General features: G+C 54.1%; 1 protein-coding gene across 1 annotated transcript; it reads right to left on the bottom strand.

Annotated features, from left to right (window-relative positions):
- On the bottom strand, positions 1-27,549 carry LOC119967971 (isoaspartyl peptidase/L-asparaginase-like). Its single transcript, XM_038801072.1, has 6 exons — positions 27,436-27,549; positions 8,155-8,351; positions 3,711-3,853; positions 2,898-3,040; positions 1,537-1,655; positions 1-203 (listed from the first exon to the last, which is right to left on the bottom strand). The coding sequence occupies exons 2-6, from the start codon at positions 8,348-8,350 to the stop codon at positions 1-3; spliced, it is 804 nt and encodes a 267-aa protein (XP_038657000.1). The 5' UTR covers position 8,351; positions 27,436-27,549.
- Positions 27,550-27,581: the final 32 nt, after the last annotated feature.

The following is a 27,581-nucleotide window of genomic DNA, read 5'->3' as shown; positions in this document are numbered from 1 at the left end:
TCAGAACCTTATGCCAAGGTGTGATTTCCCAATTTGTACATCGTGCTGACTCACCACACAATATTCAATAGAGAGTTGCAAAATTAGACTACCTCGTTCCATGTTAAATGTAATCAATCGAGCCAGGGTAATCTTCATAATTGCCTCCCCTTTTCCTGTAGTAGATACGGCACCACTCAGGTTATCGGCATAGCCACCACTTCCTGCTCAAAAAGAAAGACGCAAATGTAAAGCTAGACACTGTCTCAAACACAGCACTGGATCAGAAATAGCCTGTGGAGAGCTGCATCTGCCTGTGGAGCAGACATATATATAACACACACTGACAGCTTCTGCAAAGTACCGGTGCACGGAATCACAAAGCAGTAGGATGCAAAATTTCTCAGCTCAATCTGCCAGGAATGACATTCGCTCTGATTCAGATTCCCAGCTCAGAGCGAACCCCTGCACACACAGCCAGCATCCAAATCAATCCAAGGATAGAGGGAGAGAAAATGAAACAGAATAATGCTATAATTATCCAGGTTATCAGCACGTAGGCAGCCTATGCAGAGAGAGAAAAACAGGGTCATCGACCTGAAAAATTCACATGCTGCCAGACCCAAATAGTTTCAGCAGTTTAACTTTAATTCATATTTTCAATATCAGCAGTATTTCTTGATACTCGTAGAGAAGGGAGTCTGTTAAAAGTGGCAACTACTGTGGTATCTGACCTCACCTTGAACACTGTAGGGGGATTCTCGCTGCAATTAGAAAATAAGTGTCTAAAATATTAAGCAGCACTGGTAAAATAAACCCAGATTGATGGCTGCATTCAGCCAAGTGTAAATAGGAATCAGTAAACTGTGAAAAACTGTACAATTCAAACAAACATCACACACAGACTGACAAAACGCACAGACAGGGCTGAATGCAGAGGAGTGGGAAATGATACATATTGATGGGAAGAGCAAGGAGGGGCAGCACAAAATGAGTTACATAATTTGAAACAGATACCTGTGGGTTATGTAAATAAACCTTTGAAAGTGAAACAAGCTGTAAAGATTTAAAGAGCACGAGACGTTTAAAAGAAGGTAAAGTACAAGAAAAATCAAGATATTCTCCAAATCTTAATAAATCATTAGTTAGGAGACAACTGGAGAGCTGTGCTTGATTGTGCTGAATCATACTTTCGGACAGTGTCAAGTTCTAGCGAAGATATTTTACAAAATGGTACTGAGGATACAGGCTACAGTTACGTGGAGGGACTCGAGGAGCTGGAATTGTTCTTCTTACAGCAGAGTCGGTTGAGGGAAGATTTGAGAGAGGTGTTCAAAAGCATTTCTAATAAAGAATAAGATAATTGGTGGAAACATATTACCCCTCTTGCCCTATTCCACCTTCCACCCCAACCCCACCTTCCCCCGCCCAATTGATAAATGGAGGGAGGCATGTGATCGCTGTTTTCTCCCCTTGGGAATTGTGAATACATACATACAGCACTTGAAAGAAGATAATTTAGGAATACAATGCAGGAGACAAGAGGAAATACTGTACCAATGCAAGGAGTATCACCAATTCGACCCACCAACGTGTTGCTTAGTCCTCCAGTAGAGGTGGCACAGGCCACATTCCCAGAAGTGTCTAATGCAACAGCACCAATTGTACCATGCTCACTGTGTTAGAGAAAGAATCCAAGGCAAAGTTTATGAAATTTATAATCTCTTAAACTAAGTGTTAATGCAACATCCTTCAGTATTACATCGTCATTTTAACTGGGTTGATTCCAGAGAGGAGCGGTTTGTCGTACGAGGAGAGATTGAACTGTAGAGGCCTATACTCTCTACAGTTTAGAAGAATGGCTAGCACTGTGGCTTCACACGGCAGGGTCCCAGGTTCGATTCCCCCCTGGGTCAGTGTCTGTGCGGAGTCTGCACGTTCTCCCCATGTCTGCGTGAGTTTCCTCCGGGTGCTCCAGTTTCTTCCCACAGTCAAAAGATGTGCAGGTTAAGTGGATTGGCCATGCTAATTTGTCCTGAGTGTCCAAAAGGTTAGGAGGGGCTATTGGGTTACGGGAATAGGGTGGAAGTGAGGGCTTAAGTAGTTCGGTGCAGACTCGATGGGCCAAATGGCCTCATTCTGCACTGTACGTTCTATGTTCTATGTAATGAGGGGAGACAAAAGATATGGATAAAGTAGACTTGGAGCGGATGCTTCCTTTTATAGGATATTCTAGACCGAGGTCAGTCTTAAGATAAGAGGTGGCAAATTTGAAAAGAGTTGAGGAGAAAATACCTCTTCCAAAGGGTTGTGAATCTACAGAATTCGTTACCCCAGAGAGCAGTGGATGCTGGGACAGCGAGTAAATTTAAGGAGTTAGACAGATTTGTAATTGGGAATGGGTTGAAGGGTTATGGAGAACAGGCAGAACGGTGGACTTAAGGGGAGGATGAGATCAACGATGATCAAATGGCGGAGCAGACTCAATGGGCCAAATAGCCTTATTTTGCTCCTATTTCTTATGAACCTATGAAACAGAACAGCCTGATTAAAATTACTTCACAGATACACATGTTTATATGTTTGAACTGAACAGATGTTCCAATCATGATGCAAATTTGTAGCTGCTTAAATCTCAAAACTACATGGCATGGAATTACTGCGAGAGGTTTTGCTGAAGTTATACTCAGTTTCTGTACAACCTGATTGAGATAAACACAAATAAAAAAACTCCCAAGAATGAGTGCAATCAAGCAGCATCACTGACTGGAATCAATCAAAGCTAACTGATACCAAATGAACCACACAACTGAATTTATACTGAAGGTATTAAAAGTATATATGTAGGATTCTGCCCGAGGTACAGATTATTAAGCCTTGTCCAGTTAAGACAGGAGACCAGAATTAAATTAACTTACATATGTGAATCCACTGCTGTGAGGTTTTTCTTCAACCTTTCTCTCGACCTTTCAGTAATCAAAGACTCCATTGGGACTTCTGGGAACCCCACTGCTTTAGCGAATCTTGATGCACCTCGTTCACTCAGCATCACATGATTGGTCTAGGAAAGAAGCAGGTTCCCATCAGCATTTCATCACATTTAAAAATGAATCTGATATGGGATTTAAACCAGCCAAACAAATGGGTTTAGGAGAATCTGAAATGTCAGAGAATCTGGAGGGGTAACCTTGAGAGTAAAGGGCATTGGAAACAGATAACAAATCAGATTGAGACATCATTGCACAGAGTCTCACAGATGGAATAAACCAGCATTTATTGCTAAATAAACTTTAGTTCACCAACCAACCAGCTCTGGACCAGCTTAACTAGATTGGTGAGAGTACCCAGACATCAAAATAGTTTATCATCGGACACAGAGCCCAATTTAAAGTTCACTGCAGTTCAGGTTTTCCAGCGAAAGGAAGAAGTTCCCAGCACCCGGTAATGGGGATAGCGCCCCCCGCAATCCCATCCACCAGCTCCGACTGCTGACCTCCCTCCGACACAAGTCACACCTGACTCCCTCCCCACAAACCACGATCCCTGACCTTGCCCCATCCCCGACCCCTGACCTTTCCTCCCATCCCCGACCCTGATCTTTCCTCCCATCCCTGACCCCGGACCTTTCCCTTCCCATCCCCAAACCTTTCCCCTCCATCCCTGACCTTCCCCCGCCAAAGCCCAACCAGAGAGGGAACGATATGTCAGTATATTTTAGCAGTAAGCTCTACCTGTTCCATAATCAGCCGAGCAAGCTTTGTTGGATTAGCTATGTTTCTGACAGCAGCAACTGCCCCGGCATTAAGGTTTTTTCCATCCATGATTAAAGCATCAAGCTCAACTTCACCATATTCATTGAGCACAGCTCCACAACCTAAGTCCAACAGGAAAGAAATTCACAGAAACATTGTCTCATTTGAGATTCCTGCTCTTGTAATAGCTTTTCTGTCAAACACGGAAACACCCAGTTTCAGCTTCTTTTCTCAATTAATAGTTTATTTTGGTGCTATATTTTCCAATGAATATCCAGTTTCCATCCACACAAAAGAATAAGGAACTGAATGTGGTAAAAGAACAAGGTGTTCTATAATTACAGTGCAAAGATGTACAGGTTAGTTAGATTGGCCATGATCAATGCATGGGGTTACGGGGATAGGGCGGGAGTGTGTGCCTAGGCCGAGTGCTCTTTCGGGGGGCGGTGAAAACTCAATGGGTCGAATGGCCTCCTTCAGCATTGTAGGGATTCTATGAAATGATCAGCCAAGTTCAACATTTGTTCTTCAAATTGGAGAATGGTGGACAGTGGTGTTACCTGGGGGTCAGTTTTTTTAAATATATATAAATGACTTGAGATATTTGAATAAACTGTAGAATTGCTGATGCACCAAACTTATGGTGGCAGCAAACAGTGAGGAGGATATGAATCGACTGCAATAGGCATAGATAGGCTTACAGAATTGACAGACTTGACAGAATGGCAGATAGAATTTAACAAGAGATGTGACATGCATTTTGGCAGAAGGGCTGGGGGAAGGTGACTTAATGACTCAGTGTACAGGCCCAGAGTGACCTGGGGCATTCATGTGGGTAGATCTTTGAAGGTGGCAGGACATATTGAAAGAGAGTGATTTGCAAAAAGTTAAAATTCTAAATTGGGGCAAGACCAATTTTGATGGTATTAGACAGGAACTTTTAAAAGTTGATTGGGGGAGTTTGTTGGCAGGCAAAGGGAACGCTGGTAAGCGGGAGGCTTCAAAAGTGTGTTAACCAGAGATCATGGTAAGCACATTCCTTTTAGAGTGAAAGGCAAGGCTGCTGACAGCAGGGAACCCTGGATGACTCGAGATGTTGAGGCCCTGGTCAAAAATAGGAAGGACACATATGGGGGGGGCGATTCTCCAAAATGGAGCCCAAGTGTTTGCGCCGTCGTGAACGTCGTCGCGTTTCAAGATGGCGCGAAACGGGCACGGGGACAACCGATTCTGGCCCCCATAGGAGGCAAGCATGGCGCTGGAGCGGTTTATGCCGCTCCAGCTTCCTTTCCTGGTGCCAAATGGGCACCGTGCCAACCTGCGCATGCGCGGGGGAATTCTTCAGCGCGCCAGCCCCGACTCAACATGGTGTCGGTGTTCAGGGGCCGGCCACGCCAGAAAGTAGGCCCGGGGTGGGGAGCACCAAATGTGGGACAGACCCCATCGGAGTCCCCCCCCCCCCGGTGAAGGATCGCTTTTTTCCCCCCCCACAGGCCGCCCCCCCCCGACCCTTCACGCAGAGTTCCTGCCGGCAGCGACCAGGGGTGAACGGTGGCGGCGGGACTCTATCGTATCCGCGTGGCTGCTTAGCCCATCCGGGCCGGAGAATCGGTGACCCCGCCGAATCCAGCGGCCCGCGGCCAGCGCCATGTCAAACGCACCTGCGCAAATGGCGCCGATTCTCCGCATCTCGGAGAATCGCGCACCGGCGTCGGGACGTCTTGGCGCGGTTGCGGCGATTCTCCGGTTCGGCCGGGGCTCGGAGAATCGCCCCCCACGACATATAGTCACAGATGTTTACAGCATGGGAACAGCCATAGGCCCAGTTTGTCCATGTCGCCCAGTTTCTATCACTAAGCTAGTCCCACTTGCCTGCATTTGGCCCATATCCCACTGTACCCATGCTGTCCATGTAACTGCTTTTTAAAGGAAAAAAATATACCTGCCTCTACCACTGCCTCTGGCAGCTAGTTCCAGATGCTCACCAGCCTCTGTGAAAAAAATTCCCCTCTGGTCCCTTTTGTATCTCTCCCCGCTCACCTTTAACCTGTGCCCTCTAGTTCTAGACTCCTTTACCTTGGGAAAACATGGTTATCCAGGATTGCAACAGGATCTTGATCAATTGGGCAAGTGGGCCGATGAATGACAGGTGGAGTTCAATTTAGATAAATGTGAGGTGATTCATTTTGGTAGATGGAATCGGGGCAGCACTTACTCAGTTAATGGTAAGGTTTTGGGGAGAGTTATCAAAGAACAAAGAGATCTAGGAATACAGGTTCATAGCTCCTTGAAAGTGGAATCACAGGTGGACAGGGCGGTGAAGAAGGCATTTGGCATGCTGGGTTTCATTGGTCAGAACATTGAATTACAGGAGTTGGGACGTCTTGCTGAAATTGTACAAGACAAGATATTAGTTCGGCCACTTGCAATACTGTGTACAGTTTGGACACCCTGTTATAGAAAGGATATTATTAAAATAGAAAGAGTGCAGAAAAGATTTACTAGGCTGCTACCGGAACTTGATGGTTTGAGTAACAAGGAGAGGCTGGGGAGACTGGGACTTTTTTCTCTGGACGTAGGAGGCTTAAGTATGAACTCAAGAGGTTTATAAAACAATAAGTGGCACAGATAAGGTAGATAGTCAACATCTTTTCCCAAAGTTAGGGGAGGCTAAAACTAGGCGGCACAGGTTTACGGTGAGAGGAGAGAGATACAAAAGGGCCCAGAGGGGAAATGTTTTAAACAGAGGATTGTGAGTGTCTGTAACAAGCTGCTAGATGCAGTGTTAGAGGCGGGAGCAATTTTGTCTTTTAAAAAGCATTTAGACAGTTATATGGGAAAGCTGGGTACAGAGGGATATGAGCCAAATGCGGGCAATTGGGATTAGCTTAGTGGTAAAAACTGGGCGGCATGGACAAGTTGGGCCGAAGGCCTGTTTTCTTGCTGTAAACATCTATGACTCTATGAATAGGGTCTATAGATGCTAAGACTTTCTTAATAACAGGTTTCACCATTTCCCCTCAATGACTGTAGTCTGGCTAACTGGGTGCGTTCCAGTGAGCACAAACCGAGTTTATCCAACCTCTCCTCAGAGCTCATGCTCTTCATGCCAGGCAACATCCCGGTAAACCTCATCTGCACCCTCTCTAAAGCCTCCACATCCTTCTGGTAGTGTGGCGACCAGAATTGAACACTATACTCCAAGTGTGGCCTAACTAAGGTTCTATACAGCTGCAGCATGACTTGCCAATTTTTATACTCAATGCCCTGTCCAATGAAGGCAAGCATGCCATCTGCTTTTTTTATTATTTATTTTTAAAATAAATTTAGCGTACCCAATTAATTTTTTCCAAATAAGGGGCAACTAAGCACAGCCAATCCACCTACCCGGGACATCTTTAGGTTGTGGGGGCGAAACCCACGCAAAGACTGGGAGAATGTGCAAATTCCACATAGACAATGACCCAGAGCCGAGATCGAACCTGAGACCTCAGCACCGTGGGTTTCCTCCGGGTGCTCCAGTTTCCTCCCACAGTCCAAAGATGTGCAGGTTAGGTGGATTGGCCAAGCTAAATTGTCCCTTAGTGTCCAACGGTTAGATGGCGTTCAAGTATAGGGCGGGGCAGTTGGCCTAGGCAGTTGGCAGTGGGTCGGTGCAGACTTGATGGGCACTTCTGCACCTTCAGTATTCTATGATTCTTTCTTATTCTTCTAACATGCCTATCCATCTTCAGGGACTTATGTACATATCCCCTTTATTCCTTTAGAGTTCTCCCATTATTTTGTACTGTCTCTTTGCATTCTTCCTGCCAAAATGAATCACCTCACACTTCTCTAAATTGAACTTCATCTGCCACTTGTCTGCCCAATCCACCAACATGTGGATATGGGATATGTTTGCAAAGTGACGAATATCTGTTTCGAATTTGAATACCGGATGCTGCCAGATCATACTAAGAGGTTGGTGGCATGGTGGTGCAGTGGTTAGCACCAGTCCTCCTTCCGAACTACCCTCCATTCTCTCTCGCTCGCACACGCACACACGTTAATAAAAATAAACGGATAGGGCAGCATGGTGGCACGGTGGTTAGCACTGCTGCCGCACGGCGCTGAGGACCCGGGTTCTATCCCGGTCCCAGGTCAGTGTCAGGTGGAGTTTGTACATTCTCCCAGTGTTTGCGTGGGTTTCACCCCCACAACCCAAAGATGTGCAAGTGATTTGAATTAGCCACGCTAAATTGACCTTAAAATGAATCGGGTACTCTGAATTTAAAAACACCAAGGGGAGAAATGCGGAGATAACGGATTTCTGCTGCCGTGTTTATATTTGAAAATTCACAACTGGTCCTCTCAAAAAACGCAACCACTGGATGAAAAGATTGACTGCATTAGAATTTAAAGTAGATGAATGGAATGAACTTACCAGCATTAAAATGAGGGTCATTTTCTAAAAACATTGAAGCCTCTTCCACCATGTCCAGGGCGGTGCCTCCCTGCTGGCCCCGGCGATATGCTTGGAAGGCAGCCTCCTTCACGAGCTGCAGGCAGATCTCCTGAAGAGCCTCCTCGTATTTTCCACAACCTCCATGTATGACGATTACAGGATTCCTGGTGCACATCCTGAATAAATTGTGATAAATCTTTCTATGAGATTTAATGCAGCATGTAACAGCAATGAAACATTTTACACATATCACTCAACCTAACACGGAAACACAAAAGGAATTGTGCTGAAGCAATTCATGAAGAACTAGAGACCAGGGGAAGGGGATCATTTACCGCCTGCACGTTTCAGGTCAGGAGCCTCATCTGTCCTGACACAGATTGGAAACTGGGATCTGCATTCCCCTGCCAACTCCCCAGCTGAAACTGCAGTTGCGAGTTTGCCCTTCCTTTCTCTCCCAATCACAGCTCAGTAACTTTCATGTTTCTCAAACTGTTTTAGTGCTCTATTTCAACACAATTCCATTCAGGCCTGATATGGCCATCTATCATAACAAACTTCAGTCAGCAATGTTAACTCTACCCACTTGGTTTGGGTGGCACAGTGTCTAGCACTGCTGCCTCATGGCGTTGAGAACCCGGGTTCGATCCCGGCTCCGGGTCACTGTCCATATGCAATTTGCACATTCTCCCAGTGTGTGCAGGTCTCACAACAACTCAAAGATGTGCACCGTAGGTTAATTGGCCACACTAATTGCCCCTTAATTGGAAAAAACAATTGGGTATTCATAATTTATTTTTAAAAACTCAACCCACCCTCAGTTCTCCAATTTCACCTCTCAGATTTTGCTTTTTTACCCTCTTGCCTTCACTGCGAGAATAGTTTCAAGTAGTCAAAGGACTTCAGTAAAGCCTTCGACAAGATGCCTCAAGGTGTATCCCTCTGAAAGAGGACCCTACCTCGGTCCACTCTTCCACCCTATCCCGTAACCCCATAACCCACCTAACCTGCACATGGGTAGCATGGTGGTTAGCATAAATGCTTCACAGCTCCAGGGTCCCAGGTTCGATTCCCGGCTGGGTCACTGTCTGTATGGAGTCTGCATGTCCTCCCCCTGTGTGCGTGGGTTTCCTCCGGGTGCTCCGGTTTCCTCCCACAGTCCAAAGATGTGCGGGTTAGGTGGATTGGCCATGCTAAATTGCCCATAGTGTCCTAAAAAAAAGTAAGGTTAAGGGGGGGGTTGTTGGGTTACGGGTATAGGGTGGATACGTGGGTTTGAGTAGGGTGATCATGGCTCGGCACAACATCGAGGGCCGAAGGGCCTGTTCTGTGCTGTACTGTTCTATGTTCTATGTGGAGATCCTGGCGTTGGACTGGGGCGGGCACAGTAAGATGTCTTACAACACCAGGTTAAAGTACAACAGGTTTGTTTCGAATCACTAGCTTTTGGAGCGCAGCTCCTTCCTCAGGTGAATGAAGAGGTGGGTTCCAGAAACACATATCAGGACAAATTCAATGATGCAAAACAATATTTTGAATGAGTCTTTGCAGGTAATTAAGTCTTTACAAGTCCAGATGGAGCAACTGGAAGAACAATCGCCAGACAGGATTGTTACTTTCCAGTCGGGGCATACTTCAGCAGTCAAGGACATTCCGCCTCTGATCTCCGGGTAAGCGTTCTCCAAGGCAGCCTTCAGGAGGCACGGCAATGCAGAATCGCTGAGCAGAAACTGATCGGCAAGTTCAGTACACATGAGTAAGGCTTCAACCAGGACCTTGGATTCATGTTGCATTACATTCACCCCCCACCATCTGGCCTGGGCATGCAAAATCCTACCAACTGTCCTGGCTTGAGACAATTCACACCTCTTTAACCTGTGATTATCCCTCTCTCCAGTCGCTCCATCTGGACCTGTAAAGATTTAATTACCTGCGTATCGTCTTGCATTGTTGATGGAACCCACCTCTTCATTCACCTGAGGAAGGAGCTGTGCTTCGAAAGCTAGTGATTCAAAACAAACCTGTTGGACTTTAACCTGGTGTTGTAAGACTTCTTAAGGTGCCTCATGGCAGACTGGTACTAAAGGTATAGTCACATGGTAAGATATATACACAACTGGCTCGGTCACAGAAGGCAAAGGTTGCCAGTGGAAGGGTGTTTTTCCCAATGATAGGTTGTAACTAGTGGTGTTCCACAGGGATCTGTGCTTAGGCCTCTGTTGTTTGTAGTATACATAGAACATAGAAAATACAGCACAGAACAGGCCCTTCGGCTCACGATGTTGTGCTGAACCTTTGTCCTCGATTAAGAACAAATCAATCTACACCCCATCATTCTACCGTAATCCATGTACCAATTCAATAGCCGCTTGAAAGTCCCTAATGTTTATGACTCAACTACTTCCACAGGCAGTGCATTCCATGCCCCCACTACTCTCTGGGTAAAGAATCTACCTCTGACATACCCCCTATATCTTCCACCATTCACCTTAAATTTATGTCCCCTTGTAATGGTTTGTTACACCGGAGGAAATAGTCTCTGACTGTCTACTCTATCTATTGCCCTGGTCATCTTATAAACTTCTATCAAGTCGCCCCTCATCCTTCTCTGTTCTAATGAGAAAAGGCCCAGCACCCTCCACCTTTCCTCGTAAGACCTCCTCTCCATTCCAGGCAACATCCTGGTAAATCTCCTTTGCACCTTTTCCAAAGCTTCCACATCCTTCCTAAAATGAGGCGGCCAGAACTGCACACAGCACTCCAAATGTGGCCTTACCAAAGTTTTGGACAGCTGCATCATCACCTCACGGCTCTTAAAATCAATCCCGCTGCTAATGAACGTGAGCACACTATAGGCCTTCTGCACAGGTCTATCCACTTGAGTGGCAACTTTCAAAGATCTGTGAACATAGACCTCAAGATCTCTCTGCTCCTCCACATTGCCAAGAACCCTACCGTTAACCCTGTATTCCGCATTCAGATTTGTCCTTACAAAATGGACAACCTCACACTTTTCAGGGTTAAACTCCATCTGCCACTTCTCAGCCCAGCTCTGCATCCTATCTATGTCTCTTTACAGCCGACAATAGCCCTCCTTGCTATCCACAATTCCTTTGTATCGTCTGCAAATTTGCTGACCCACCCTTCAACTCCCTCAACCAAGTCATTAATGAAAATCACAAACAGCAGAGGACCCAGAACTGGTCCCTGCGGTACGCCACTGGTAACTGGGCTCCAGGCTGAATATTTGCCATCCACCACCACTCTCTGTCTTCTATCGGTGAGCCAGTTCGTTATCCAACTGGTCAAATTTCCCACTATCCCATGCCTCCCTACTTTCTGCATAAGCCTACCATGGGGAACCTTATCAAACGCCTTACTGAAGTTTCCATGTATATGACATCTACAACCCTTCCCTCATCAATCAACTTTGTCACTTCCTCAAAGAATTCTATTAAGTTGGTAAGATATGACCTTCACTGCACCAAACCATGCTGTCTATCACTGATAAGCCCATTTTCTTCCAAATGGGAATAGATCCTATCCCTCAGTATCTTCTCCAGCAACTTCCCTACCACTGATGTCAGGCTCACCGGTCTATAATTATCTGAATTATCCCTGCTACCCTTCTTAAACAAAGGGACAACATTAGCAATTCTCCAGTCCTCCGGTATAGTTGGCCTTCCCCCTATTTAGCACTTTTCCTTTAGGACCACTTCCGTCTTTGTCCATGAGTATTCTAAAACTTACTGAATTGTGATCACTGTTCCCAAAGTAATCCCGACTGAAACTTCAACCACCTGGCCGGGCTCATTCCCCAATACCAGGTCTAGTATGGCTCCTTCCCAAGTTGGACTATTTACATACTGCTCTAAAACACTCTCCTGGATGCTCCTTACAAACTCTGCTCCATCTAGACCTCTGACACTAAGTGTATCCCAGTCAATGTTGGGAAAATTAAAATCTCCTATCACCACCGCCACTTAGGGGCAGCAGGGTAGCATGGTGGTTAGCATAAATGCTTCACAGCTCCAGGGTCCCAGGTTCGATTCCCGGCTGGGTCACTGTCTGTGTGGAGTCTGCACGTCCTCCCCCTGTGGGGTTAGGTACGTTTTGGCGCAGCCATTTGGGCGCGGCCGTTGTGGCGCGGCCGTTTTGGCGCCAGCCCTTTTGGCGCCAAAGTAACATTTCTTTATTTGTGAATTAGGTGAGTTGGCTGCTGGTGCGGGTGCGTTGAGTTGGGTGCTGGTGCGTTCTATCACCATCTTTTTATATATTTTTTAACTAAACCAATTCGCATACCCATATGATGGCTGAGGAAGTATCAACGAAACGTGGTAAAGAAAAATTGGTTCATAACGGATTCCTTTACGTCTTTGACAAAACAAGCAAAGGTGACAGCGAAGTGAAATTTTGGCGTTGTGAGCAAAAAAACCGGTGCAAAGCACGGCTCCATACTAAAGCTGCAAACGTGGTGAGGCAGCTGAACAGCCATTCGCATGATGCTTCTGCTGCACAAGTAGAGGTTGCACTCGTGAAAACTAAAATAAAAAAGAGAGCACAGGAAACCCTTGAGGCACTGACTGTAGTTGTTAATGAATGTTTGACAGACATATCCCAAGCTAGTCTACCAGCCATTCCTAATATATCTGCTTTGAGGAGAATGAAATGAAATGAAATGAAAATCGCTTATTGTCACGAGTAGGCTTCAATGAAGTTACTGTGAAAAGCCCCTAGTCGCCACATTCCGGCGCCTGTCCGGGGAGGCTGGTACGGGAATCGAACCGTGCTGCTGGCCTGCTTGGTCTGCTTTATAAGCCAGCGATTTAGCCTTGTGAGCTAAACCAGCCCCTAAGCAGATAAGCAGAAAGCGTAATTATGTATTGAACGCCCCCACCAATCCAAGTGATTTACAACAATTGATTGTGCCAGAATGCTACAGGATATATGTCCCTCAACCAGGAGTGGAAGAAAATTTTTTACTTTGTGATAGCGGACCAGGTCACGACCGGATATTAATCTTCGGAAGACAGAGCTGGCTACAGCACTTATTGACATCTGATATGTGGTTTGCAGATGGCACATTCAGTATTGCTCCCAGCCTCTTTTCTCAGATATATGTAATTATGGTAAAAAAAACACGGAGGAGTTACTCCTACGGTTTATGCTCTTTATGCTCAAAATATGCAAAAACGTCTAGCTAGTATGGGGTTCCGTAGTTTGTATACCACTGATCCAGATTTCGCGTTTGAAAATTTGAGTACTTGAGGAGCCTTGCTCATAATCACCAAATGAACTAAACTAAATGAACTAATTTAAGGTTTTTAAATTTACTTGCAACAATTTGCAACAAGTTACTAGCCACAAAAACTAAAAGAATTTCTGTCGTCTGCGCCCAAACGGCCGCGCCAAATTGGCTGCGCCCAATTGTCCCATGGCGCCCAAACGGCTGCGTCAAAACGGCCGCGCCAAAACGGCCGCGCCCAATTGTCCCATCCCCCCCCTGTGTGCGTGGGTTTCCTCCGGGTGCTCCGGTTTCCTCCCACAGTCCAAAGATGTGCGGGTTAGGTAGATTGGCCATGCTAAAATTGCCCGTAGTGTCCTAATAAAAGTAAGGTTAAGGGGGGGGGTTGTTGGGTTATGGGTATAGGGTGGATACGTGGGTTTGAGTAGGGTGATCATGGCTCGGCACAACATTGAGGGCCGAAGGGCCTGTTCTGTGCTGTACTGTTCTATGTTCTACCACCGCCCTGTTGCTCCTAAATCTTTCCATAATCTGTTGACATATTTGTACTTCTATCTCACGCTCGCTGTGAGGAGGTCTGTAGTACAGCCCAACATTGTTACCGCACCCTTCCTATTTCTGAGCTTTGCCCATATCGCCTCACTGCTCGAGTCCTCCATAGTGCCCTCCTTCAGCACAGTAGTGATATCCAGTCCAAAGTTGTGCAGATTAGGTGAATTGGCCAGGTTAAATTGCCCTCAGGGTCCAAATTGCCCTTAGTGTTAGGTGGGGTTACTGGGTTATGGGGATAGGGTGGAGGTATGGGCTTGGGTAGGGTGCTCTTTCCAAAAGCCGGTGCAGACTCGATGGGCCGAATGGCCTCCTTCTGCACTGTAAATTCTATGAAAAAATCCTCTCTGACCAGTAATGCAACTCCTCCCCCCTTTTACCCTCTCTTTCCCGACTGAAGCATTGATATCCTGGGATATTTAGTTGCCAATCATGCCCTTCCCTCAACCAAGTCTCAGTAATAGCAATAACATCATACTCCCAGGTACTAATCCAAGCCCTGAGTTCCTCTGCCTGACCTGCCACACTTCTTGCATTAAAACAAATGCATCTCAGACCACCAGTCCCTTTGCGTTCATCATCTGCTCCCCACCTACTCTTCCCCTTAGTCACGCTGACTTCATGATCTAGTTCCTTACAGGCTTTAGTTACTACCTTCTTACTGTCCACTAACCTCCTCATTTGGTTCCCATCCCCCTGCCACATTAGTTTAAACCCTCCCCAACAGCGTTAGCAAAAGCACCCCCAAGGACATTGGTTCCAGTCCGGCCCAGGTGTAGACCGTCTAATTTGTTGTAGTCCCACTTCCCCCAGAACCGGTCCCAATGTCCCAAAAATCTGAACCCCTCCCTCCTGCACCATCTCTCAAGCCACGCATTCATCCGGCCTATTCTTTCATTTCTACTCTGACTACCATGTGGCACTGGTAGCAATCCTGAGATTACTACCTCTGAGGTCCGACTTTTTAAACTTGGCTCCTCACTCCCTAAATTCTGCTTGTCGGACCTCATCCCATTTTTACCTATATCATTGATGCCTATATGCACCACAACAACTGGCTGTTCACTCTCCCCCTTCAGAATGTTCTGCATCCGATCTGAGACATCCCTGACCCGTACACCTGGGAGGCAACATACCATTCGGGAGTCACATTTTTGACCACAGAACCCCCCATCTACTCTCCTTACAATTGAATCCCCTGTGACTATAGCCCTTCCGCTCTTTTTCCCGCCCTTCTGTACAGCAGAGCCAGCCATGGTGCCATGAACCTGGCTACTGCTGCCTTCCCCTGGTGAGTCATCTCCCCCAACAGTATCCAAAACGGTATACCTGTTTTGGAGGGAGATGACCGCAGGGGACACCTGCACTGCCTTCCTGCTTTTTCTCTGCCTTTTGGTCACCCAGTCCCTTTCTCCCTCAGCAATCCTAATCTGCGGTGTGACCAATTCGCTAAACGTGCTATCCACGACCTCCTCAGCATCGCGGATGCTCCAAAGTGAGTCCATCCGCAGCTCCAGAGCAGTCATAGAACATAGAACATTACAGCGCAGTAAGGGCCCTTCGGCCCTCGATGTTGCGCCGACCTGTGAAACCATCTGAAGCCTATCTGACCTACACTATTCCATTTTCATCCATATGTCTATCCAGTGACCACTTAAATGCCCTTAAAGTTGGCGAGTCTACTACTGTTGCAGGCAGGGCGTTCCACACCCCTACTACTCTCTGGGTAAAGAAACTGCCTCTGACATCTGTCCTACATCTACCACCCCTCAATTTAAAGCTGTGTCCCCCTCATGTTGGTCATCCCCATCCGAGGAAAAAGACTCTCACTGTCCATCCTATCTAACCCTCTGACTATCTTATATGTCTCTATTAAGTCACCTCTCAGCCTTCTCCTCTCTAACGAAAACAACTTCAAGTCCCTGAGCCTTTCCTCGTAAGACCTTCCCTCCATACCAGGCAACATCCTAGTAAATCTCCTCTGAACCCTTTCCAAAGCTTCCACATCCTTCCTGTAATGTGGTGACCAGAACTGCACGCAGTACTCCAGGAGCGGCCGCATCAGAGTTTTGTACAGCTGCAGCATGACCTCGTGGCTCCGAAACTCAATCCCCCTACTGATAAAGGCTAGCACACCATATGCCTTTTTAACAGCCCTATTAACCTGGATGGCAACTTTCAGGGATTTATGTACCTGGATGCCGAGATCTCTCTGTTCATCTACACTACCAAGAATCTTGTCATTAGCCCAGTACTCTGCAGTCCTGTTACTCCTTCCAAAGTGAACCACCTCACACTTTTCCGCATTAAACTCCATCTGCCACCTCTCAGCCCAACTCTGCAGCTTATCTATGTCCCTCTGTAACCTATAACATCCTTCAGCACTATCCACAACTCCACCGACCTTCGTGTCATCTGCAAATTTACTAACCCATCCTTCTACACCATCTTCCAGGTCATTTATAAATGGGTATCTACTTCCAGAAGCTTTGGAGAGGGTGCAGAGGTGGTTTACCAGGATGTTGTCAGGTCTGGAGGGTATTAGCCATGTGGAGAGTCTGAATGGACTCGGACTGTTTACATTAAACGACAGAGGTTGCAGGGTGACCTGATAGAGGTCTATAAGATTATGAGAGGCATGGATAGAGTGGATGGGCAGGCACTCTTTCTCAGGGTGGAGAGATCAGTCGCTAGAGGGTATAGGTTTAAGGTTCATGGGGCAAAGTTTAGGGGAGATGAGGAGGCAGGTTTTTTTTTTTTTTACAGAGAGGATGGTGAGTGCCTGGAACAAGCTGGGAGTGTGCTGGGCTGGAGAGAGGGTGTGAGTGCTGGACTGGAGAGAGGGATGGGAGGGTGCTGGGCTGGAGAGGGGGATGGGAGGGTGCTGGGCTGGAGAGAGGGATGTGAGGGTGCTGGGCTGGAGAGAGGGATGTGAGGGTGCTGGGCTGGAGAGAGGGATGTGAAGGTGCTGGGCTGGAGAGAGGGATGTGAGGGTGCTGGAGAGAGGGATGTGAGGGTGGGGCTGGAGAGAGGGATGTGAGTGCTGGGCTGGAGAGAGGGATGTGAGGGAGCTGGGCTGGAGAGGGATGTGAGGGTGCTGGGCTGGAGAGAGGGATGTGAGGGTGCTGGGCTGGAGAGAGGGATGTGAGGGTGCTGGGCTGGGGAGAGGGATGTGAGGGTGGGGCTGGAGAGAGGGATGTGAGGGTGGGGCTGGAGAGAGGGGTGAGGCTGGAGAGAGGGGTGCGAGGGTGGGGCTGGAGAGAGGGGTGTGAGGGAGCTGGGCGGGAGAGAGGGGTGTGAGGGAGCTGGGCGGGAGAGAGGGGTGTGAGGGAGCTGGGCGGGAGAGAGGGGTGTGAGGGAGCTGGGCGGGAGAGAGGGGTGTGAGGGAGCTGGGCGGGAGAGAGGGGTGTGAGGGAGCTGGGCGGGAGAGAGGGGTGTGAGGGAGCTGGGCGGGAGAGAGGGGTGTGAGGGAGCTGGGCGGGAGAGAGGGGTGTGAGGGAGCTGGGCGGGAGAGAGGGGTGTGAGGGAGCTGGGCGGGAGAGAGGGTGTGTGAGGGAGCTGGGCGGGAGAGAGGGGTGTGAGGGAGCTGGGCGGGAGAGAGGGGTGTGAGGGAGCTGGGCGGGAGAGAGGGGTGTGAGGGAGCTGGGGCGGGAGAGAGGGGTGTGAGGGAGCTGGGCGGGAGAGAGGGGTGTGAAGGTACTGGGCGGGAGAGAGGGGTGTGAGGGAGCTGGGCGGGAGAGAGGGGTGTGAGGGAGCTGGGCGGGAGAGAGGGGTGTGAGGGAGCTGGGGCGGGAGAGAGGGGTGTGAGGGAGCTGGGGCGGGAGAGAGGGGTGTGAGGGAGCTGGGGCGGGAGAGAGGGGTGTGAGGGAGCTGGGCGGGAGAGAGGGGTGTGAGGGAGCTGGGGGCGGGAGAGAGGGGTGTGAAGGTACTGGGCGGGAGAGAGGGGTGTGAGGGAGCTGGGCGGGAGAGAGGGGTGTGAGGGAGCTGGGCGGGAGAGAGGGGTGTGAGGGAGCTGGGCGGGAGAGAGGGGTGTGAGGGAGCTGGGCGGGAGAGAGGGGTGTGAGGGAGCTGGGCGGGAGAGAGGGGTGTGAGGGAGCTGGGCGGGAGAGAGGGTGTGAGGGAGCTGGGCGGGAGAGAGGGGGTGTGAGGGAGCTGGGCGGGAGAGAGGGGTGTGAGGGAGCTGGGCGGGAGAGAGGGGTGTGAGGGAGCTGGGCGGAGAGAGGGGTGTGAGGGAGCTGGGCGGGAGAGAGGGGTGTGAGGGAGCTGGGGCGGGAGAGAGGGATGTGAGGGGGCTGAGCTGGAGAGAGGGATGTGAGGGGGCTGAGCTGGAGAGAGGGATGTGAGGGGGCTGAGCTGGAGAGAGGGATGTGAGGGGGCTGAGCGGGAGAGAGGGATGAGAGGGGGCTGGGCGGGAGAGAGGGATGCGAGGGTGCTGGGCGGGAGAGGGGGATGCGAGGGTGCTGGGCTGGAGAGAGGGATGCGAGGGTGCTGGGCTGGAGAGAGGGATGTGAGGGTGGGGCTGGAGAGAGGGATGTGAGGGTGGGGCTGGAGAGAGGGATGTGAGGGTGGGGCTGGAGAGAGGGATGTGAGGGTGGGGCTGGAGAGAGGGATGTGAGGGTGGGGCTGGAGAGAGGGATGTGAGGGTGCTGGGCTGGAGAGAGGGATGTGAGGGTGCTGGGCTGGAGAGAGGGATGTGAGGGTGCTGGGCTGGAGAGAGGGATGTGAGGGTGCTGGGCTGGAGAGAGGGATGTGAGGGTGCTGAGCTGGAGAGAGGGATGTGAGGGTGCTGGGTGGGAGAGAGGGATGCGAGGGTGCTGAGCTGGAGAGAGGGATGTGAGGGTGCTGGGTGGGAAAGAGGGATGTGAGGGTGCTGGGTGGGAGAGAGGGATGCGAGGGTGCTGGGTGGGAGAGAGGGATGCGAGGGTGCTGGGTGGGAGAGAGGGATGCGAGGGTGCTGGGTGGGAGAGAGGGATGCGAGGGTGCTGGGCGGGAGAGAGGGATGTGAGGGTGCTGGGCGGGAGAGAGGGATGTGAGGGTGCTGGGCGGGAGAGAGGGATGTGAGGGTGCTGGGCGGGAGAGAGGGATGTGAGGGTGCTGGGCGGGAGAGAAGGATGTGAGGGTGCTGGGCGGGAGAGAGGGATGTGAGGGTGCTGGGCGGGAGAGAGGGATGTGAGGGTGCTGGGCGGGAGAGAGGGATGTGAGGGTGCTGGGCGGGAGAGAGGGATGTGAGGGTGCTGGGCGGGAGAGAGGGATGTGAGGGTGCTGGGCGGGAGAGAGGGATGTGAGGGTGCTGGGCGGGAGAGAGGGATGTGAGGGTGCTGGGCGGGAGAGAGGGATGTGAGGGTGCTGGGCGGGAGAGAGGGATGTGAGGGTGCTGGGCGGGAGAGAGGGATGTGAGGGTGCTGGGCGGGAGAGAGGGATGTGAGGGTGCTGGGCGGGAGAGAGGGATGTGAGGGTGCTGGGCTGGAGAGAGGGATGTGAGGGTGCTGGGCTGGAGAGAGGGATGTGAGGGTGCTGGGCTGGAGAGAGGGATGTGAGGGTGCTGGGCTGGAGAGAGGGATGTGAGGGAGCTGGAGAGAGGGATGTGAGGGTGCTGGGTGGGAGAGAGGGATGTGAGGGTGCTGGGTGGGAGAGAGGGATGTGAGGGGGCTGAGCTGGAGAGAGGGATGTGAGGGGGCTGAGCTGGAGAGAGGGATGCGAGGGTGCTGAGCTGGAGAGAGGGATGCGAGGGTGCTGGGTGGGAGAGAGGGATGCGAGGGTGCTGGGCGGGAGAGAGGGATGTGAGGGTGCTGGGCTGGAGAGAGGGATGCGAGGGTGCTGGGTGGGAGAGAGGGATGCGAGGGTGCTGGGTGGGAGAGAGGGATGCGAGGGTGCTGGGTGGGAGAGAGGGATGCGAGGGTGCTGGGTGGGAGAGAGGGATGCGAGGGTGCTGGGTGGGAGAGAGGGATGCGAGGGTGCTGGGTGGGAGAGAGGGATGCGAGGGTGCTGGGCTGGAGAGAGGGATGCGAGGGTGCTGGGCTGGAGAGAGGGATGCGAGGGTGCTGGGCTGGAGAGAGGGATGTGAGGGTGCTGGGTGGGAGAGAGGGATGCGAGGGTGCTGGGCGGGAGAGAGGGATGCGAGGGTGCTGGGTGGGAGAGAGGGATGCGAGGGTGCTGGGTGGGAGAGAGGGATGCGAGGGTGCTGGGTGGGAGAGAGGGATGCGAGGGTGCTGGGTGGGAGAGAGGGATGTGAGGGTGCTGGGTGGGAGAGAGGGATGTGAGGGTGCTGGGTGGGAGAGAGGGATGTGAGGGTGGGGCTGGAGAGAGGGATGTGAGGGTGGGGCTGGAGAGAGGGATGTGAGGGTGGGGCTGGAGAGAGGGATGTGAGGGTGCTGGGTGGGAGAGAGGGATGTGAGGGTGCTGGGCTGGAGGGAGGGATGTGAGGGTGCTGGGTGGGAGAGAGGGATGTGAGGGTGCTGGGTGGGAGAGAGGGATGTGAGGGTGGGGCTGGAGAGAGGGATGTGAGGGTGCTGGGTGGGAGAGAGCGATGTGAGGGTGCTGGGTGGGAGAGAGGGATGTGAGGGTGCTGGGTGGGAGAGAGGGATGTGAGGGTGCTGGGTGGGAGAGAGGGATGTGAGGGTGCTGGGCTGGAGAGAGGGATGTGAGGGTGCTGGGTGGGAGAGAGGGATGTGAGGGTGCTGGGTGGGAGAGAGGGATGTGAGGGTGCTGGGTGGGAGAGAGGGATGTGAGGGTGCTAGGCTGGAGAGAGGGATGTGAGGGTGGGGCTGGGGAGAGGGATGTGAGGGTGGGGCTGGAGAGAGGGATGTGAGGGTGCTGGGCGGGAGAGAGGGATGTGAGGGTGCTGGGCGGGAGAGAGGGATGTGAGGGTGCTGGGCGGGGGAGAGGGATGTGAGGGTGCTGGGCGGGAGAGAGGGATGTGAGGGTGCTGGGGCGGGAGAGAGGGATGTGAGGGTGCTGGGCGGGAGAGAGGGATGTGAGGGTGCTGGGCTGGAGAGGGGGATGTGAGGGTGCTGGGTGGGAGAGAGGGATGTGAGGGTGCTGGGCTGGAGAGAGGGATGTGAGGGTGCTGGGCTGGAGAGAGGGATGTGAGGGTGCTAGGCTGGAGAGAGGGATGTGAGGGTGCTGGGCTGGAGAGAGGGATGTGAGGGTGCTGGGCTGGAGAGGGGATGTGAGGGTGCTGGGCGGGAGAGAGGGATGTGAGGGTGCTGGGCTGGAGAGGGGGATGTGAGGGTGCTGGGTGGGAGAGAGGGATGTGAGGGTGCTGGGCTGGAGAGAGGGATGTGAGGGTGCTGGGCTGGAGAGAGGGATGTGAGGGTGCTGGGCTGGAGAGAGGGATGTGAGGGTGCTGGGCGGGAGAGAGGGATGTGAGGGTGCTGGGCGGGAGAGAGGGATGTGAGGGTGCTGGGCGGGAGAGAGGGATGTGAGGGTGCTGGGCGGGAGAGAGGGATGTGAGGGTGCTGGGCGGGAGAGAGGGATGTGAGGGTGCTGGGCGGGAGAGAGGGATGTGAGGGTGCTGGGCGGGAGAGAGGGATGTGAGGGTGCTGGGCGGGAGAGAGGGATGTGAGGGTGCTGGGCGGGAGAGAGGGATGTGAGGGTGCTGGGCGGGAGAGAGGGATGTGAGGGTGCTGGGCGGGAGAGAGGGATGTGAGGGTGCTGGGCGGGAGAGAGGGATGTGAGGGTGCTGGGCGGGAGAGAGGGATGTGAGGGTGCTGGGCGGGAGAGAGGGATGTGAGGGTGCTGGGCGGGAGAGAGGGATGTGAGGGTGCTGGGCGGGAGAGAGGGATGTGAGGGTGCTGGGCGGGAGAGAGGGATGTGAGGGTGCTGGGCGGGAGAGAGGGATGTGAGGGTGCTGGGCGGGGAGAGAGGGATGTGAGGGTGCTGGGCGGGGGAGAGGGATGTGAGGGTGCTGGGCGGGGAGAGAGGGATGTGAGGGTGCTGGGCGGGAGAGAGGGATGTGAGGGTGCTGGGCGGGAGAGAGGGATGTGAGTGTGCTGGCTGGAGAGAGGGATGTGAGGGTGCTGGGTGGGAGAGAGGGATGTGAGGGTGGGGCTGGAGAGAGGGATGTGAGGGTGCTGGGCGGGAGAGAGGGATGTGAGGGTGCTGGGCGGGAGAGAGGGATGTGAGGGTGGGGCTGGAGAGAGGGATGTGAGGGTGCTGGGCGGGAGAGAGGGATGTGAGGGTGCTGGGCGGGAGAGAGGGATGTGAGGGTGCTGGGCGGGAGAGAGGGATGTGAGGGTGCTGGGCTGGAGAGAGGGATGTGAGGGTGCTGGGCTGGAGAGAGGGATGTGAGGGTGCTGGGCTGGAGAGAGGGATGTGAGGGTGCTGGGCTGGAGAGAGGGATGTGAGGGAGCTGGAGAGAGGGATGTGAGGGTGCTGGGTGGGAGAGAGGGATGTGAGGGTGCTGGGTGGGAGAGAGGGATGTGAGGGGGCTGAGCTGGAGAGAGGGATGGGAGGGGGCTGAGCTGGAGAGAGGGATGCGAGGGTGCTGAGCTGGAGAGAGGGATGCGAGGGTGCTGGGTGGGAGAGAGGGATGCGAGGGTGCTGGGTGGGAGAGAGGGATGCGAGGGTGCTGGGCTGGAGAGAGGGATGCGAGGGTGCTGGGCTGGAGAGAGGGATGTGAGGGTGCTGGGTGGGAGAGAGGGATGTGAGGGTGCTGGGCGGGAGAGAGGGATGTGAGGGTGCTGGGTGGGAGAGAGGGATGTGAGGGTGCTGGGCTGGAGAGAGGGATGTGAGGGTGCTGGATGGAGAGAGGGATGTGAGGGTGCTGGGCTGGAGAGAGGGATGCGAGGGTGCTGGGCTGGAGAGAGGGATGTGAGGGTGCTGGGTGGGAGAGAGGGATGTGAGGGTGCTGGGTGGGAGAGAGGGATGTGAGGGTGCTGGGCTGGAGAGAGGGATGTGAGGGTGGGGCTGGAGAGAGGGATGTGAGGGTGCTGAGTGGGAGAGAGGGATGTGAGGGTGCTGGGTGGGAGAGAGGGATGTGAGGGTGCTGGGTGGGAGAGAGGGATGTGAGGGTGCTGGAGAGAGGGATGTGAGGGTGCTGGAGAGAGGGATGTGAGGGTGCTGGGCGGGAGAGAGGGATGTGAGGGTGCTGGGTGGGAGAGAGGGATGTGAGGGTGCTGGGTGGGAGAGAGGGATGTGAGGGTGCTGGGTGGGAGAGAGGGATGTGAGGGTGCTGGGTGGGAGAGAGGGATGTGAGGGTGCTGGGCTGGAGAGAGGGATGTGAGGGTGCTGGGTGGGAGAGAGGGATGTGAGGGTGCTGGGCTGGAGAGAGGGATGTGAGGGTGCTGGGCTGGAGAGAGGGATGTGAGGGTGCTGGGCTGGAGAGAGGGATGTGAGGGTGCTGGGTGGGAGAGAGGGATGTGAGGGTGCTGGGTGGGAGAGAGGGATGTGAGGGTGCTGGGTGGGAGAGAGGGATGTGAGGGTGTTGGGCGGGAGAGAGGGATGTGAGGGTGCTGGGCGGGAGAGAGGGATGTGAGGGTGCTGGGCGGGAGAGAGGGATGTGAGGGTGCTGGGCGGGAGAGAGGGATGTGAGGGTGCTGGGCGGGAGGGAGGGATGTGAGGGTGCTGGGCGGGAGAGAGGGGTGTGAGGGTGCTGGGCTGGAGAGAGGGATGTGAGGGTGCTGGGCTGGAGAGAGGGATGTGAGGGTGCTGGGCTGGAGAGAGGGATGCGAGGGTGCTGGGCTGGAGAGAGGGATGTGAGGGAGCTGGAGAGAGGGATGTGAGGGTGCTGGGTGGGAGAGAGGGATGCGAGGGTGCTGGGTGGGAGAGAGGGATGCGAGGGTGCTGGGTGGGAGAGAGGGATGTGAGGGTGCTGGGTGGGAGAGAGGGATGCGAGGGTGCTGGGTGGGAGAGAGGGATGTGAGGGTGCTGGGCGGGAGAGAGGGATGTGAGGGTGCTGGGTGGAGAGAGGGATGCGAGGGTGCTGTGTGGGAGAGAGGGATGCGAGGGTGCTGGGCTGGAGAGAGGGATGCGAGGGTGCTGGGCTGGAGAGAGGGATGCGAGGGTGCTGGGCTGGAGAGAGGGATGCGAGGGTGCTGGGCTGGAGAGAGGGATGTGAGGGTGCTGGGTGGGAGAGAGGGATGTGAGGGTGCTGGGTGGGAGAGAGGGATGTGAGGGTGCTGGGCTGGAGAGAGGGATGTGAGGGTGGGGCTGGAGAGAGGGATGTGAGGGTGCTGAGTGGGAGAGAGGGATGTGAGGGTGCTGGGTGGGAGAGAGGGATGTGAGGGTGCTGGGTGGGAGAGAGGGATGTGAGGGTGCTGGGTGGGAGAGAGGGATGTGAGGGTGCTGGGTGGGAGAGAGGGATGTGAGGGTGCTGGGTGGGAGAGAGGGATGTGAGGGTGCTGGAGAGAGGGATGTGAGGGTGCTGGAGAGAGGGATGTGAGTGTGCTGGGCTGGAGAGAGGGATGTGAGGGGGCTGGAGAGAGGGATGTGAGGGGGCTGGAGAGAGGGATGTGAGGGTGCTGGGTGGGAGAGAGGGATGTGAGGGTGCTGGGTGGGAGAGAGGGATGTGAGGGTGCTGGGTGGGAGAGAGGGATGTGAGGGCACTGGGCTGGAGAGAGGGATGTGAGGGTGCTAGGCTGGAGAGAGGGATGTGAGGGTGGGGCTGGGGAGAGGGGATGTGAGGGTGGGGCTGGGGAGAGGGATGTGAGGGTGCTGGGCTGGAGAGAGGGGTGTGAGGGTGCTGGGTGGGAGAGGGATGTGAGGGTGGGGCTGGAGAGAGGGATGCGAGGGTGCTGGAGAGAGGGATGTGAGGGTGCTGGGCTGGAGAGAGGGATGTGAGGGTGCTAGGCTGGAGAGAGGGATGTGAGGGTGGGGCTGGGGAGAGGGATGTGAGGGTGCTGGGTGGGAGAGAGGGATGTGAGGGTGCTGGGTGGGAGAGAGGGATGCGAGGGTGCTGGGCTGGAGAGAGGGATGTGAGGGTGCTGGGTGGGAGAGAGGGATGTGAGGGTGCTGGGTGGGAGAGAGGGATGTGAGGGTGGGGCTGGAGAGAGGGATGTGAGGGTGGGGCTGGGGAGAGGCTGTGAGGGTGCTGGGCTGGAGAGAGGGATGTGAGGGGTGCTGGGTGGGAGAGAGGGATGTGAGGGTGCTGGGGTGGGAGAGAGGGATGTGAGGGTGGGGCTGGAGAGAGGGATGTGAGGGTGGGGCTGGAGAGAGGGGTGTGAGGGTGCTGGAGAGAGGGATGTGAGGGTGCTGGGCGGGAGAGAGGGATGTGAGGGTGCTGGGGGGGGGATGTGAGGGTGCTGGGCGGGAGAGAGGGATGTGAGGGGGCTGGGCTGGAGAGAGGGATGTGAGGGTGCTGGGCGGGAGAGAGGGATGTGAGGGGCTGGGTGGGAGGGAGGGATGTGAGGGTGCTGGTTGGGAGAGAGGGATGTGAGGGTGCTGGGTGGGAGAGAGGGATGTGAGGGTGCTGGGTGGGAGAGAGGGATGTGAGGGTGCTGGGGTGGGAGAGAGGGATGTGAGGGTGCTGGGTGGGAGAGAGGGATGTGAGGGTGCTGGGTGGGAGAGAGAGATGTGAGGGTGCTGGGTGGGAGAGAGGGATGTGAGGGTGCTGGGTGGGAGAGAGGGATGTGAGGGTGCTGGGTGGGAGAGAGGGATGTGAGGGGCTGGGGTGGGAGAGAGGGATGTGAGGGTGCTGGGCTGAGAGAGGGATGTGAGGGTGCTGGGTGGGAGAGAGGGATGTGAGGGTGCTGGGCTGGAGAGAGGGATGTGAGGGTGCTGGGTGGGAGAGAGGGATGTGAGGGTGCTGGGTGGGAGAGAGGGATGTGAGGGTGCTGGGTGGGAGAGAGGGATGTGAGGGTGCTGGGCTGGAGAGAGGGATGTGAGGGTGCTAGGCTGGAGAGAGGGATGTGAGGGTGCTGGGCTGGAGAGAGGGATGTGAGGGTGGGGCTGGAGAGAGGGATGTGAGGGTGGGGCTGGAGAGAGGGATGTGAGGGTGCTGGAGAGAGGGATGTGAGGGTGCTGGGCTGGAGAGAGGGATGTGAGGGTGCTGGGCTGGAGAGAGGGATGTGAGGGTGCTAGGCTGGAGAGAGGGATGTGAGGGTGCTGGGCTGGAGAGAGGGATGTGAGGGGGCTGGGCTGGAGAGAGGGATGTGAGGGGGCTGGGCTGGAGAGAGGGATGTGAGGGAGCTGGGCGGGAGAGAGGGATGTGAGGGTGCTGGGCGGGAGAGAGGGATGTGAGGGTGCTGGGCGGGAGAGAGGGATGTGAGGGTGCTGGGTGGGAGAGAGGGATGTGAGGGTGCTGGGTGGGAGAGAGGGATGTGAGGGTGCTGGGTGGGAGAGAGGGATGTGAGGGTGCTGGGTGGGGAGAGAGGGATGTGAGGGTGCTGGGTGGGAGAGAGGGATGTGAGGGTGCTGGGTGGGAGAGAGGGATGTGAGGGTGCTGGGTGGGAGAGAGGGATGTGAGGGTGCTGGGTGGGAGAGAGGGATGTGAGGGTGCTGGGCTGGAGAGAGGGATGTGAGGGTGCTGGGTGGGAGAGAGGGATGTGAGGGTGCTGGGCTGGAGAGAGGGATGTGAGGGTGCTGGGTGGGAGAGAGGGATGTGAGGGTGCTGGGTGGGAGAGAGGGGATGTGAGGGTGCTGGGCTGGAGAGAGGGATGTGAGGGTGCTAGGCTGGAGAGAGGGATGTGAGGGTGCTGGGCGGGAGAGAGGGATGTGAGGGTGCTGGGCTGGAGAGAGGGATGTGAGGGTGCTGGGCTGGAGAGAGGGATGTGAGGGTGGGGCTGGAGAGAGGGATGTGAGGGTGCTGGAGAGAGGGATGTGAGGGTGGGGCTGGAGAGAGGGATGTGAGGGTGCTGGAGAGAGGGATGTGAGGGTGCTGGGCTGGAGAGAGGGATGTGAGGGTGCTGGGCTGGAGAGAGGGATGTGAGGGTGGGGCTGGAGAGAGGGATGTGAGGGTGCTGGAGAGAGGGATGTGAGGGTGGGGCTGGAGAGAGGGATGTGAGGGTGCTGGGCGGGAGAGAGGGATGTGAGGGTGCTGGGCTGGAGAGAGGGATGTGAGGGTGCTGGGCGGGAGAGAGGGATGTGAGGGTGCTGGGTGGAGAGAGGGATGTGAGGGTGCTGGGCTGGAGAGAGGGATGTGAGGGTGGGGCTGGAGAGAGGGATGTGAGGGTGCTGGAGAGAGGGATGTGAGGGTGGGGCTGGAGAGAGGGATGTGAGGGTGCTGGGCTGGAGAGAGGGATGTGAGGGTGCTGGGCTGGAGAGAGGGATGTGAGGGTGCTGGGCTGGAGAGAGGGATGTGAGGGTGGGGCTGGAGAGAGGGATGTGAGGGTGGGGCTGGAGAGAGGGATGTGAGGGTGCTGGAGAGAGGGATGTGAGGGTGGGGCTGGAGAGAGGGATGTGAGGGTGCTGGAGAGAGGGATGTGAGGGTGCTGGACTGGAGAGAGGGATGTGAGGGTGGGCTGGAGAGAGGGATGTGAGGGTGCTGAATCAAGTGTTGATTAAATTAAAGGTAAACATATAAAACTCACTGTAGTGGAATGTCCGCTGCCACAATCACCTTCAGGGCTTTTCTCTGACCAGAAGCGCCGATCCCGATATTCACCCTGGAAACTCCCCGCTCTCGGTGGACTGCGCATGCGCGCTCCCTGATCGGCAGCGCATGCGCGCTGTCAAG

This window comes from Scyliorhinus canicula, chromosome 6 (assembly GCF_902713615.1).
Source record: "Scyliorhinus canicula chromosome 6, sScyCan1.1, whole genome shotgun sequence".
In the NCBI taxonomy this organism is placed as follows: Eukaryota; Metazoa; Chordata; class Chondrichthyes; order Carcharhiniformes; family Scyliorhinidae; genus Scyliorhinus; species Scyliorhinus canicula.
The sequence above is the reverse complement of the archived record's forward strand: the minus strand, read 5'-3'. Positions and strand labels throughout refer to the sequence as shown.

Excerpts from the sequence above, each read along its gene's own strand:
- LOC119967971 (XM_038801072.1), bottom strand. The coding sequence starts at position 8,350 with ATGTGCACCAGGAATCCTGTAATCGTCATACATGGAGGTTGTGGAAAA. Across the intron at positions 3,041-3,710 it reads CTCGGCTGATTATGGAACAG|ACCAATCATGTGATGCTGAG; the intron begins GTAGAGCTTACT and ends CTTCTTTCCTAG. Across the intron at positions 1,656-2,897 it reads ACAGCAGTGGATTCACATAT|TGAGCATGGTACAATTGGTG; the intron begins GTAAGTTAATTT and ends TCTCTAACACAG.